The sequence below is a fragment of the Prionailurus bengalensis genome, chromosome D3, assembly GCF_016509475.1.
Source record: "Prionailurus bengalensis isolate Pbe53 chromosome D3, Fcat_Pben_1.1_paternal_pri, whole genome shotgun sequence".
Taxonomy (NCBI): Eukaryota; Metazoa; Chordata; class Mammalia; order Carnivora; family Felidae; genus Prionailurus; species Prionailurus bengalensis.
The window spans coordinates 66,998,130-67,012,489 of record NC_057356.1 but is presented as its reverse complement, the minus strand read 5'-3'; the positions used below and the strand labels follow the sequence as shown (position 1 = coordinate 67,012,489).

The 14,360-nt window shown below is 42.3% G+C and overlaps 1 protein-coding gene across 6 annotated transcripts in view; it reads left to right on the top strand.

Moving 5' to 3' along the window:
- Positions 1–225: 225 nt before the first annotated feature.
- Positions 226–14,360, top strand: part of PIAS2 (protein inhibitor of activated STAT 2) — a 101,733-nt gene continuing 87,598 nt past the window's right edge. For 3 of the 6 annotated variants that reach the window (XM_043558742.1, XM_043558741.1, XM_043558745.1), the window contains exon 1: positions 3,793–3,992. In XM_043558742.1, coding sequence (XP_043414677.1) covers positions 3,969–3,992 — 24 coding nt within the window. In that variant the 5' untranslated portion in view covers positions 3,793–3,968. Of the gene's footprint in view, positions 247–3,772; positions 3,993–14,360 lie in introns of those variants that run through there. The other 3 variants (XM_043558739.1, XM_043558735.1, XM_043558734.1) reach the window with 3 other exon arrangements.

The window sequence follows — 14,360 nt, the reverse complement described above, 5'->3', positions numbered from 1 at the left end:
AAAGTCATAGTTACTTTATAGATTTTACTTTTGGATCATTAAATGCCTTCAGGACAAATGTTTGGTTTCACTGCCTGGAATACTTCCTTCTAATATTTTGGCTGGATAATTCCTTATACAGTATTGGGCATGTGGTTCTGCTTTTCTAAACCCAGATTTTTATGTTGGTTTTCAGGTGGTGAGTTGGATCAAATGACCAAGTTGTTTATTATATATGCTGTGTGAAACCATCCTTGCATTACAAAGGTAAGAGCTATTTATAAGTTAGATGGAAAAACTAATTTTTGTCTAGTTTTGGCATCAAAATTATTATAGCACTTAAAAATAAGTAGAGAATGTTGCTTCATTTTTTAGTTCCCTCTATAGTATTAGAAATCAGATCATTGGTTGCTTCTTGTGGGAGCTTTGACTGGGAAGGGGCAAGAAGTAACTTGGAACTTTCGGGGCTGATGGAAATGTTTTGTATCTTGATAAGCGTTTTTCAAAACTAATTGAAGAATTTACTTAAAATATGAGGATTTCATTATATGTAAATTATGCCTTAGTAAAAATTATTTTTCAAATATTAATAATTATTGAATCTAGTTGGGATATATACAGGTGTTCATTGTATTATGCTTTCAACTTTTCCTGGTGTTTAAAAATTTGAGGGGTGCCTGGGTGGCTCAGTTGGTGAAGTTTCCCACTTGGGCTCAGGTCATGATCTTGCAGTAAATGAGTTCAAGCCCCGCATTGGGCTCTGTGCTGACAGCTCAGAGCCTGGAGCCTGCTTCGGATTCTGTGTCTCCCTCTCTCTCTCTCTGCCCCTCCCCAGCTCATGCTCTGTCTCTCTCTCAAAAATAAAACATTAAAAAATAAAATAAAAATTTCAGAATAAAAAGTTGGGGATATGAAGTTAAAAGATAAATTCATTGTTCAGTTTCTTTCGTATTAGTTTCAATAACGGTCAAGATCAAACACTATCAGAAAAGTGTTAAGGAGTGAAGAAATGTGATTAAAACAGATGTATGCTTGGCAAAGGAAGAAAGGTGGCTTGGAAATATAGGAGGCTTGAAAATCATGATTATACGGAGGAAGAAATCAGTGGAAAAGAGAGATGTTGAGATCAGGGAGGGTTGATGGGTTTAGAGATAGGAAGGAAAAGGATTAACAAGACAGGTGCTTGGAACTGAACTAAAAACTTCACTGCATGGTCCAACCTCGTTAAGTCTTTTCTAAAGACACTGGTATATATTACATGGGTATATGAGAGTCTCTTAATAATTTTATTTTGGTATGTGTTTATCAGCTGTTTAGATATAAAAAAATTATCATCTATTGCTTTGTAAGTTCATAAAGTCATGTATCTTAACTCATTTACTCCTTCACCATCCTGAGTTCAGGAATAATCATTCCTGTTTTATAGATTAGAAAATGAGGTTGTGACTTTGCTAACATTACACAGCTAATAAGTGAAAAAGCCACTCCTGAGACTTTTGACTTCATGTAACCTTAGGCCACTTTAATTACAATCCTGAGGTTTTAAAATTTGAGCTAGATTAAGGGGGTGGATCAATCAGGTAATTGCCTTGAACATCAATTCATATAAACTGTTGACACACTCTATCATTGAAAATATGAGGGGGGGGGCACCTGGCTGGCTTAGTTAGTGACGTGTGTGACTTTTGATCTCAGGGTGGCAAGTTTGAGCCCCACATTGGGTGCAGAGATTACCAAAAAATAAAACCTTAAGCAAAAGGTAATAAGGAGAAAATTGCATTTAATGTAATTCCCCCCTGGGGTAATAGTTCTGTGTGTGGCCAGAAGTGGTACTTTGGTATGTGGCCTCAAGTGGTGGTAAGGTTACCACACCTTCCTCCTCCCAACTCTGCTCCAAGGACATTTCATGCCACATTATAAGGAAGTTAGATTCAACTAAGTGCAGGGCTTTCTTTCTCATGAGTAGGATACACAAATTTAGACCAGAGCTAAACTGTTTGTGACAGTAAAGAGACAGGTGTATTCTCTACCCTCTAGCACTCAGGCCTTCTTAAAACAAGTATTGGAATGAGTATTCAGAGTATAGTTTAGAAAAGATGCCAAGTTAGTAATCTGGTCTAGGGAGACAAAGTAGCATTGTATTTCAGATGCTAATAGCAAACCCATCTAAAACTATCTGAAACAGTTATGGAAGGGTATTGGCTTATGCAAGTTGACAAGTACAGAGGTCAAAGTTAATTCTGATATTGTTAAGGTGATTCTTCTCCATGAGTTGGGCTGGCCCCTCATCGTAGCAAAATAGTTAGAACACTCCACAAGCTAGAAAGTCTCATCTCTCATCACTGCATAAATGGGCCCACTCTTGATCTCATTGGCAAAGCCTGAAAATGCCCTGTAGTAGTGGATTTACAGGTTCAGTTCTGACGTAATCACGTGGCAAGGAAGACATTAGTTATTATTAGGCCTGTCAGGGGCAGCACTTAGAATTCTTTGCAGTCAAACCTGCCTAACCCTACAATGAATACTACAAAACAAGCCTCAGTGAGGCCGTGCTTCTCTTAATTTTGTGTGTATGGTGGTCCCTCTTATGTGCTGTAAGCTTCTTGATGGAAGGATTGTATTATATTCTGTTCATCTTTGTTATTCCCTCAAAGCTCCCAGTTCACAGTGGCCTTCACTTAAAGCCTGTTGAACAATGTTAAACTCCACTGAGGTATAAACCAAGGCCTAAGGAGAATCAGCGAAGATCGAGGATACGCCACGCTAAGACCCTAAAGTTCATGGTAGAGAGCCAGCGTTAGAACCCACTCTAGATACTGTTCACTCTTTCTTTTATTCATTAAACATCCAAGAAGGAATGGGAAGAAGCACTAGGCAGGAACCGGATTAACAGGGCCTTGCAAATTATAATAAGCGTTTTAATATTCTGTCGTGGGTGGGTTTCATCCACTTCTTCAAAGAAATTTGAACCCTGTACTTGGTCCGGTGAGTTTTCTCAACAGCTTGACTCAGCATCTTCTCTCATCCTTTATCAGCACGTCAGGGCTGCCATCAAGCTTCCTTCCATCTATTCTGCCCTTGGCATTTCATTCTTTCCTAGCTATCTGATTTCCCTGACCCCTCGACTTTTTAAAAACCAGGGTTCTTCTGAGCGCTCTTATTTCGCTCTCTTATTTCACGTCTCCCAGTCCCACCGCCCGGCCCTCTCAACTCTGCAGTCCATGACATTCAGTCGCCCTTGAAAGTCTGAAGGAAATCAGCCAGGTTAGTACTTTGAGGATATTACCAATCCAAAGAGATCTCACCCATCCTGCACCATTAGATCGGAACAATGGCTTACCCGACACCCATATTTTGATTGTTCCGCTACTACAATGGGGGATGGTTTTATCTGCGGCTGCTTCCTCCAGCTACAGCCACCGTGTGGAAGGGCACCGTTAGAATTTTCCCGAAATGTTGCCGCCAGGAGTCAGGAGTCCCGTTCACCTCTTCTTCCTCTCCGCCGCTCCCCCGGGCCAGGCGCTCCCGCGGGCCGGCCGGTAACGCTCAGTCGCCACCGCGCTTCCAGGGGAGGGAGGCGCCGTGCGGGGCCGAGGGGTGCACGGCCGCAGGCCCGGGCGATGGAAGGCGTGCGGGAGGCGGGTAGGCCGCGGGAGAGGGCGGGAGCTGACGCGCCGCGAACGCCGCGCGACGGGAGCCCGGCGGAAGACGTGGGCGGAAGGTGGTGGGCCCGGGGGTGGGGGGGGGGGTGGGGGTGGGGGCGCCGGAGGGCGGGGCCCGCGCGCCCCGGGGGCGGAGCTCCCGCGCCGGTCACGTGACAGGCCCGGCGGCGGCGGCAGCGGCGGCGGCGGCAGCGGCCGCGGCGTCTTCAGCGGCGCCCAGTGCAGGATGGTGCTGGAGGCGGCGGCGGCGGCCGTGGTGGCGGCGGCGTCGTTGGCGGCAGCGGGAGGGGGTGCTGTGGCGGCAGCGGCGCCCGCGGGTGGTGTAAAATGGCGGATTTCGAGGAGTTGAGGGTAAGCGGGGGCGCGGGAGTGGAGAGCGGAGGCCGCGGGGGAGGGGAGGGGAGGCGGGGAAGCCGCAGCGTCGCCGGCCGCCACCTCCTTGTTTCGCGGGGACCGGTTGGCGGAGCCGCTAGCCCGGCCCGAGTCCGAGCGGGCGCGGGCGCGGGCGGGGGAGGGGAGGGGAGCGAGGCGGCCGAGGACGCCCGGGCCGCGCGGGGGCGGCGGACCCTGGGCCCCGGCCAGCGGTCGGTGGGTCCGGCCGGGGGTCCGCACACCTGGCGCGGGGCGGGGGCCGCCGTCGGGAGGGGCTCGTTGGGGACCCTCCTGCCTCGTTTGAGGGCTGAGGTGGGAAGCGGGATTTGCTTTTCCACCTTTACGGGGTGTACGTGTGCGTGGCGATTCAGAAGTCTCCACGTTACTCACTTGGTGGGAGACTGTTTTCTGAAACGTGAAGTTGCGTTTAGGAATCCTCTCTTGTGGCTGATGCTACTGTTTAGTGAGATCTGTCACGAGAAAGGCCCCTTCCACCTACCAGTGCTTCCTCTTGGAGAGAAGCGTGGTCTTTGGGGGAGCATTGCTTTTAATAATAATCGACCTTAAGCCTTGAATATTTTCTTAGTGCGGTGGTAGAACACCCGCAAAGGCCGTGTTGTCAGGAGGTTTGTGAACTCGTTTTGCTCTTGAGGGAAAACATTTCTTTCTTCGTAGCCTTAAAACAAGGTCACAACTTTATTGTTGATATCTTTGTATAGTAGAGGTTTGAAAATGGGTGTGCTGGGGATGGAACGGAAAAGATAGCTTTCTCCGGGCTGCTAACCTTCAGAGTCTTCCACTGAAACAAAACTGTGGTAAAAGAACAGAATTTATGTTTTACGGATCCCTGAATTATTGGCGACGTAAATGGATTACTTAAGGACGAAAACCCTGATTAAAAAAAAAAGTCAAAGTAGAGATGAATGTGAACTTGAAATTAACTGCAATCTTTTTGCGTCACAGAGGTAGGATATCAGGGTTACTTTTTTGGAATAGAAAGGAAGAGGAATCCGATAAAAGATTCAGTTTTGTATGTTTATTGTTTTTTCGACGAGAGATGGAGTCGGAGAAGGATGTTGGCTGCTTCCCTGGCTGATACAGTGGACATCAGCAAAAGAACGGATTGGTGATTCCGATCTAAAGGGAGAGTGTGTTATAGTTTGCAAAATACCTGCCATTTTCCCGTCTTTTGTTTCAAAAAGAATTGCTTAATTCCTAGTGAAAAGTGCATTAATGCATTTTATGCCCCATGTTAGTTTATGCAGAGAACCTTAACAGTAGGTTAAGGGGTGTTTGTACTTGTAAGTATAAGGGTTTTTGTGTCCAGAGCCCCAGCTGTGGAGCTTTTAACACCTGTGGAGCTTTTGAAACAGCCAGGCCTGAGCCTCAGCTATGTAAATTAATACGTTAGGTTTAGGATTGGTTGAGAAAACTGAAATTGAGGCTTTTTTTTTTTTAACCTGCAGTATCCTCTTAATTTTTGCGTAGTAGTATATGCATACAGCTTATCCTCTTCTAAGGTTTTTGTTGATGAAAATCTTTCCAAGACTTGTGTTAGACTTTTATAAATGTTGTTGGTCAATCTTAATAAAAAGGGGAGGATTTATTTACCGGTAGAGGGCACAAAGGGCAGTCAGTGCTGAGGTTCTAAGTGGAACTGCAAAGTGGTTGGCAACCAAGCAAGCTTTTTTTCTCTTTGGGTCTACCTTTCCCTTCTTCCTTTTCTCTTCCCCCACCTCCTTTCCCCCTTTGGCCCTCTCCTTCTTCCCCCTCCCTCATCTTCCCCTCCACAATTTGTTTTGTGGGTCAGCTGCATCATCTCTTTCTGTAAACCAGCTGTCTTTGCTTCTCCCTATACTTGATGGAAGATGGCCCCTCTTGCACAGTTCACATCAGGTGCCCAACAGAGACTGACTGGGGAGAGTTTTCAGAGGAGGGGAAGGTGTGCAGATAGATGCTGGAGGAGTCATCAGTCCCAGTCTTTGCCTTAGTTGCTCAGCAGCACCCTCTACATTTAAAGGTGCACTGTCCCTCTCTGTGCCCTGCCCCCCATTTCAAACAGTGATGATGATAATGATAATGGCAGGTATCCATTGTCATATAGTGGCTATTACATGCCTGGCTGTGGTCTAGGCACTTCATATACTTGTTTAATTCTCAGGACAGTTGTAACAGAATTGTTAGAAGAAATTGTCAGAAGAAATTGAGACAGATTGAATAACCTGACACAGCTTGAGCTGGAAGACCTGAGGTTTTTAACCTCAGATGTGTGGCTTTAGAGTCTATCTTGTGTGCAGTTTCCTGCAGGTCCACCTGGTGCTGCTAGCCATCATCCTGCAATCTGTGAGCTAAACTGAATGATAAGTAGCCAATGCCCTTCTTGTGTGACATATAATACTGGAGGGGAAATAGGACAGCTGACTGAAAATCTAATAGAAAGGAAAAGGGGAAGAAACATGTAGGGCATTCTAAATGGTCTCTGCTTCAGAATGTATTCTGAGGATCAGAGAGATAGTCAAGTAAATTAAAGGACCAGGAAAAATAGCCAGCATTAGTTTGTTGGTTAACTTGGCAGTAGAAAAAATAGCCGACCTGGATGTCACATATTTGGCTGCTAATTCTGCTGCTGAAGGGATTTCCATTATCTTTAGCCATCATCATTCAGGGCTACTCCCTACGGGCATGTATAACCAGAGCAGGTCACTCTGGCTCTGCTGCCCTCTCCTGTACTGGAGGTCAGGAATGCTGGGAAAGGTCATCCTCACTGTTCTTTAGTGACTCCTGTGCCTTTGCTTTGTAAGCTTGGGGTGGGGTGCGGGATATTTGATGAGGCAACGTCTGTGGAACCTTAAGAGGCTGCCAGAGGATCTTAGTTTTTGAGACTGCTGTGTAAGCCAATACCGGAGTTCTTGTCCGGTCATAGCAGAATATGGCAGTCCTGTGCTTTGCTGCTTTCATTTTAATAGAATACCAGCACACCTTTCTTCTAGTTCTTCTGAGAGAGAGGGTCTGACTGGCTGAGCTTAGGTGAGCATCCACCTGTGTTCTAATCATCTATGGCCAGAAGGTTAGAGTCCTATTACGCAGACCTGACTCATGAGATTATCTTGATGGATTGGGGGAAAGGAAAGAGCAAGTTCTCAGTATGGAGATTGTGGGCTGAGTAGTCAAGGATGATTATAATGTGTCATGTATTTGAAACTTTCAAGGTGCTAGAGAAGAAATTATTCAATCCACTGGTTGCCCATTTATAGCATTTATGTTGGTAGAAGTTTGTGAATTTACTAGTTAGCTAGTTATGAAAAAACCTGGGACAAGCTCATAAGATCTGATGGCCTGGGCCTCTCTTTTTGCCACCTTCTTTTCCCCCCCACAATAGTCTGTAGCAGAGCTAAGCACAGAGGCAGAAAAGTGGGGGTCCTGAAGTCCCTCATTCTTTCAACCAGAGTGGCTTTTTTTGTAATCCTTGTCTTTCTCTTCCCGTTGCGTAATTGTATACTGTGGGCTGCGGGTGCAGTCTTTTGGCAGTCTTTCTTAAAAAGGTTCCTGCTAGGGGTACCTGGGTGGCTTTCTAAGTGTGCAACTCTTGGTTTTGGCTCAGGTCATGATCTCACGGATCGTGGGTTTGAGCCCTGTATCGGGCTCATGCTGGCAGCAGAGAGCCTGCTTGGGATTCTGTCTCCCTCTCTGTCTACCCCTCCCCTGCTCAAGTGCACACAGTCTCTCTCTAAATAAGTAAGTAAGCAAATACATAAACATTAAAAAAAAAAAAAAAAAAGGTTCCTGCTACTTTAACCTCGTTAGTCCACTCTCCTTACTTCTCACCACCCGAGTGTGGGGATGGAGGGGGGATCTATTGCAGTAATTTTTTTTTTTAAGTCTCTTTTTCCTGTATTCCTCATCCTCATCCTTTTTGTGCATTGAGTTTATTATCTCTGTGTGTGTCAGAACGAGAGTGAGTGTGTGTGCAAAGTCTTGGTGTGTATTTGGGCAAGTGAAAGTGAGTGATCATAACTTTCTTGACAGATACTGGTAAACCAGATGCAGAAGATCGTTTATGCTGAGTCTTAAGTACTTCTAGAACAGCGATTTTCTACCTAGAAAGCTTGAGGATTTGTTTGGTTCTTTACACCTAGGAAGACTTGCCATTCTGGTAGCTTCAGATGCTCTGGGGATGTAGAGGGAGCATCAGAAGTGAATCGGGGATTTGAGGTTAGAGTTCTTCATCTTTCATAATACCCCCCAACTAATGGGCAAGAAAATAGACTAATATATATGACAGATGTAACAGAATCTACCGTATGATTCAAAGCCATCATTGAACACAACTAAAATTTCAAAGATGACTTCACTTGAGATCTTGCCTATGAAAGCAAATTCTCACCTCAATATTTAACTTACATAGATAATTTTTAATAGTAAGCCAAGATACTCTTAGCTATAGTAGATATTTTTGCCTTGGTTTGGTCCTTAGGTCCGTCCCCTCCCTCTAGTAAACATGAATATCTTTTCTGATAAAGCTGGCACTTTTCTAAGTATAATACTGTCCAAATGTTTCTCTTTTCTCGGCATTTTGCCTTTGTTTTTCTGGATTGCATCTTAGCTAGTTTTATTTTTAAATTTTCTTATTGAGATATAATTGACATACTATAAAATTCAGCCTTTAAAAAAATGTTTATTTTTGAGAGAAATTTGGGGCTGAGATAAATTGAGAATTCTATCTCAATATACATATTGTATATGTATACAACATACATATAATGTACATATACAATACCTATACAATATGTATATTGAGATATAATTCACATGCCATAAAGTTCAGCCTTTAAAAAAAAATGTTTATTTTTGAGAGAGAAAGGGGAGGGGGCCATCAGCACAGAGCCCGGCATGGAGCTTGAACTCACAAATTGTGAGATCATGACCTGAACTGAAATCAAGAGTTGGATGCTTAACTGACTGAGCCACCCAGGCACCCCTAAAACTAAGCCTCTTAAAGTAGTTTTGGTCTATTCACAAAGTTGTGCAAGCATCACCACCATAATTCCAGAACATTTTTATCACCCCAAAAGAAACCCCATACTCGTTAGCAGTCACTTCCTGTTCCTTCTTTTGCCCAGCCCTCAGATTCCGGTAGTCTTTCTGTCTCTATGGATTTGTCTGTTTTAGACATTTCATAGAAATAGATTCATACACATGGCTTTTTGTGTCTGCCTTCTTTCATTTAACATAACCTTTTCAAGGTTCATGTGGTAGCATGTATCAGTGCTTCATTCCTTTTTTATGGGTGAGTAATAGTCCATTGTATGGAATATACCACATTTTGTTTATTCATTCATGAATTTATGTACATTTGGGTGATGTCCACTCTTTGGCTAGTATGAACATGGCTAGTATGAACATGTGTATAAGTTTTGTATGGACATATATTTTCAGTTATTTTGGGTAGTTACATATTACATAGGAGGGGCCTTTTTGGGTACATGTGGTGACTCGGTTTAAGTGTTTGAGGAACTGCCAAACTTTTGCTACGTCATTTTACATTCCTGCTAGTAATTATGAGTTCTGATTTCTCCATATCCTCACCCACACAGGTGTAAAGTGGGCTCTTGTTGTGATTTTGATTTGCTTTTCCCTGGTGACTAAGATGTTGAGCATCTTTTCATGTGCTTATTGGCCATTTGCATGTTTTCTTTGGAGAAATGTCTATTCAAACCTTTTGCCCATTTTTATTTTTTTATTTTATTTATTATTGTTTTTTAATGTTTATTTATTTTTGAGAGAGAGAGACAGAGACAGAGCACAAGCGGGGAGGGGCAGAGAGAGAGAGAGGGAGACACAGAATTTGAAGCAGGCTCCAAGCTCTGAGCTGTCAGCACAGAGCCCCACGCGGGGCTGGAACTCATAGACCGCGAGAGCATGACCTGAGCCGAAGTCGGACATCCAACTGACTGAGCCACCCAGGTGCCCCAAACCTTTTGCCCACTTATAAATAGGGTTTTTGTTTTTTAAGTTCAACTTCTTTTAAAAAAATTTTTTTTTTAAACGTTTATTTATTTTTGAGACAGAGAGACAGAGCATGAACAGGGGAGGGGCAGAGAGGGAGACACAGAATCTGAAACAGGCTCCAGGCTCTGAGCTGTCAGCACAGAGCCCGACGCGGGGCTCAAACTCACGGACTGTGAGATCATGACCTGAGCCGAAGTCGGCTGCTTAACCGACCAAGCCACCCAGGTGCCCCAAGTTCAACTTCTTTATATAGTCGAGATACATGTTTTTTTTTTTTTTTTTTTTTTTTTTTTTATCAGATACATGGTTTGCAAGTATTTTAGTCCTTTTTATGGACTGTCATTTAACTTTCTGCATAATGTACTTTGAAATACAATAGTTTTTACATTTTGACAAAGTTTAATTTATCACTTTTTTCTTTTCTTGCTTTTAATTTTGATAAGAAAACATTGCCTGATCCAATATCATAAAGATTTATGTTTGTTTTCATGTAAGAGTTTGTATTTATAGTTTTAGTTTTTACATTTAGGTTGTTGATCCATTTTGAGTTCATTTTTGTTTATGGGGTGAGGTAGGATTCAAACTTCTTTTGCATGTGGATATCTAATTGCCCAGCATTATTTGTTGAGTTTAAGAAATTGCACAGTGGAAATAAAAGTGATGTGTGGAATCATTTGGTATCATAGTCCAAACTATTCTTTATGAATGTTTACTTTGAATCCTCTGGTAATGTGACTTTTTTCCTAGACTTTATTGGAAGAGTGGTTTGACACAAGAATTTTTGTGACTTTGCAGAGAACAGTATAAGCCTAACATAGCCACTCAGAGTGCTCCATTTGATTATTCATGCAGGTCAATAAAAGCAGTTCTTGATAATGTTGCCAGACAGTTGTTGTTTTCTTTTCTTTCTCTTGCTCTCTCTCTTTCTCTCTCCCTCCCTCCCTTCCTTTTTGGTATTAGCTTTGGGATGCGTAGCTCTTGACTGTATGACCGTGGCCAAGTTATTTCACTTTTTCTTTAACCTGGAAGGTGGTTTTAATAATAATTTTTTAAAATTTATTTATTTATTTTGAGAGAGCGTGCGAGCGTGCGAGCTTGAGCTTGGGAGAGGTAGAGAGAGGGGAAGGGAAAGAATCCCAAGCAGGCTCCATGTCGTCAGCATGGAGCCTGATGTGGGGTTTGACCTCATGAACCGTGAGATCATGACGTGAGCTGAAATCCAGAGTCAGACTCTTAACTGACTGAGCTACCCTGGTTTTAATAATAGTTTTTATTCTTTGCTCCGTTCCTCATTTTTTTTTTCCCCCAAATGAAAGCAATACTGTGTAGACAGTACAGAAAAACTCCTAAGGGAAAGTAAAAGCCCTTCCTTTCTTTCCCAGTAGGTTCCAAGGTTCCATTCCTGATGTAACTGCTTTTAACCGTGTTTGGGGTTTTTATTTTTGGTTTGGTTTGGTTTGCCCTGGTCTCTAGTCACCTCCCCCCCCCTCCAGTTTGGTCATTTGTTTCTTAAATTCCACATGAGTAAAATTGTATTGGTCTCTCTCTGACATATTTCACTTAGCATAATACTCTGTAGCTCCATCGGTGTCATTGCAAATGACAAGATTTCATTTTTTATGGCTAAGTAATATTCTTGTGTGTGTGTGTGTGTGTGTGTGGCCAGCCACATCTTTAACCATTCCTGTATTGATGGATACTTGGGCTTTTTTGTAATTTGTTATTGTAGATAATAATATTGCTGTAAACAATGGGGTGCTTATATCCCTTTGAATTGGTATTTCATATTCTTTGGGTAAAAATCTAGTGATGCGATTGCTGGATCATAGGGTAGTTCTATTTTTAACTTTTTGAGGATCCTCCATACTGTTTCCCAGAGTGGTTGCACCAGTTTGCATTCCCAGCAACAGTGCAGGGAGGTCCATTCCCCTTTTGCCACATCCTTACTAACACCTGTTTCTTGTGTCATTGATTTCAGCCATTCTGGCAGGTGTGAGGTGATATCTCGTTGTAGTTTTGATTTGCATTTCTTGATGATGAGTGATGTTGAGGATCTTTCCATGTGTCTGTTGGCTATCTGTATTTTCTTCTACCAATTACATTTTTTTTTTAAAAGGAGATCTGTTTTATTCCTCTTTGCACACATCAGTGTATGAAGGTGGCTATCTCCTGACTCCATACATCTCTGACACAGAAATGCTCCCTCACATATGCCCAGTTATTCACCCCTCTTCAGTCTGGGAGAATTGGCAGTTAGTGGGTGGGACAGAAGCTTTACATCTCAGGAAGGTGTTTTTTGTTTTTTGGAGACATTTTTGTGGGAAGTTCTGGGTCAGGGGGAAAGATAAGATCCAAGAATGGGTATTCCATCCTCCATGTTCTTGGGGAAATCCAAATCCCAAAGGTTTTCTGAAGAAAGGTGTCTCTCAGCAACCCAGGAAGGGAAAGAGCTCAGACCTACTGCCTACATGTAAGTCTGAGACAGAAGAGGGGGTTAAGTGGCAGAGATTACAGACCCAAGGCAGAGGAGTGAAATGCTTGTGGGGGAGCGAAGGGGACAGAGCCCGAGAGGCCCAAGTCGTAAATCCCACCCCCTCCCCAGTTTTGAGCAAAAACTCTTTTTTGTTTCTAATTCTCGTGTTAATTTTACTTTTTATTTTATTTTATTTTTTTTACATTTATTTATTTTTGAGAGACAGAGCACAAGTCGGGGAGGGGCAAAGAGAGGAGACACAGAATCCGAAGCAGGCTCCAGGCTCTGAGCTGTCAGCACAGAACCCTATGTAGGGCTTGAACTCACAAACTATGAGATCATGACCTGAGCCGAAGTCAGACACTTAACCGACTGAGTCACCCAGGCGCCCCTAATTATTACTTTTCATAATAGTTAAACTTCTGTTTCTTGACTGATCAGTTTTAGACAACATCTTTTCAGTTCCCAGTTCACTTCCCTTTGTTTCTCCTACCTCCACCCTTTGTCTGCTTCTAACCTTCATTTTCTGTTGCATTGTCAAGATTTATAGCTTTTCTATTATAACTTTTCTAAGCTTTTCTGTGCTTATATAGGAAGATTGTAGAAATTGAGTACTGATGACCTTTGTAATATGTATCCTGATACAAATATTAGTCACTGTAAAACCAAGTAATGTGGAGCTATAGAAGAGCTTGTGTTGCTAAACCTGTGCTCCTTTAAGGAGAAATGTAATAAAGTCCTGCTTGGGTGAGGAGAGCTTATGGAAATTATTTTTTAAATTTAATATTATAATGTGTTCTTAGATGTAACCATTCAGCTTTTCTTGAAGGTAGGCTTTCTGGAGCTCTCAACCTTCCTTTTCTTATTTGGGCAGCTTGCTGTCTAGTTCTCCTGTACAGCTGTCATCCTGGGCTTACATTGTACTCCTGGATTAGGTCTGTTGGTTGAATCCCGTGTCTTTTTAAAATTCCTTTTTTGATATTACTGGAATGTAATCATGAATAGTTGTTTTAGTAAGGACACGTGATGAACAGTCTTAATTTCTTCAGTATCTGAAAAATGACTTGCCTTTGTTCCTGATTGGAAGTTTAGATGTAGAACTATAAATTGGTAGTATGGTTTTTCCTTACGGATTTTGAAAGCTTTACTCTAGGAATTTAAAACATCCAGTGTTGCTAATATAGGTCCAGTTACAAATCCGATGGTTATCCTTTTGTAGTCATCTTGTTTAAAATCTTTATGGTGATCTTTTTATCTTTCGTATTTTGTGAAATATGTCTGGTTGTAAGCCTTTTTTCATTCTTGGGGGAGTCACTTTTCAGTTCTAAGACTCACCAGGTCTGGGGACTGTCTTCTATTTCTTTGATAATTTCTTTCCCTCCTTTTCTGTTTTCTGTGAGACTCTTGAGGGGTGAATGTTGGACTTCTAGATTGATGTTTATTTGTTTATCTGAAGGTTTCCTTGGTTTTGTTTTTGAACTCTTCTATAGAATTTATTTCAGTGATCGTATTTTTAGTTTATAGAATCTTTTATTTTTTTTTTCTTTCTTTCTTTCTTTCTTTCTTTCTTTCTTTCTTTCTTTCTTTCTTTCAGTGGCAACTTGTCTTCTTTTTATGGGGAAAAATGCCTTGAACTGAGGATGCTAGTTGCTTTAAAAAGGTCTCTTGAGACAATTCTCTTATTGTAATTGTGGTTTGTGTATTTGGGTACACCATGCTACCCTTTTTTATTTCTTAAATGTTTAAGTTATTTCATAAATACAAAAGATTATTTATAACAGGTAAAGGTACAGGTAAATAAACATGAATATAGCCATCATGTAAGTTAAGAAAATAGTTCATTAGGTCAGCAGGGTGCCCTTTCC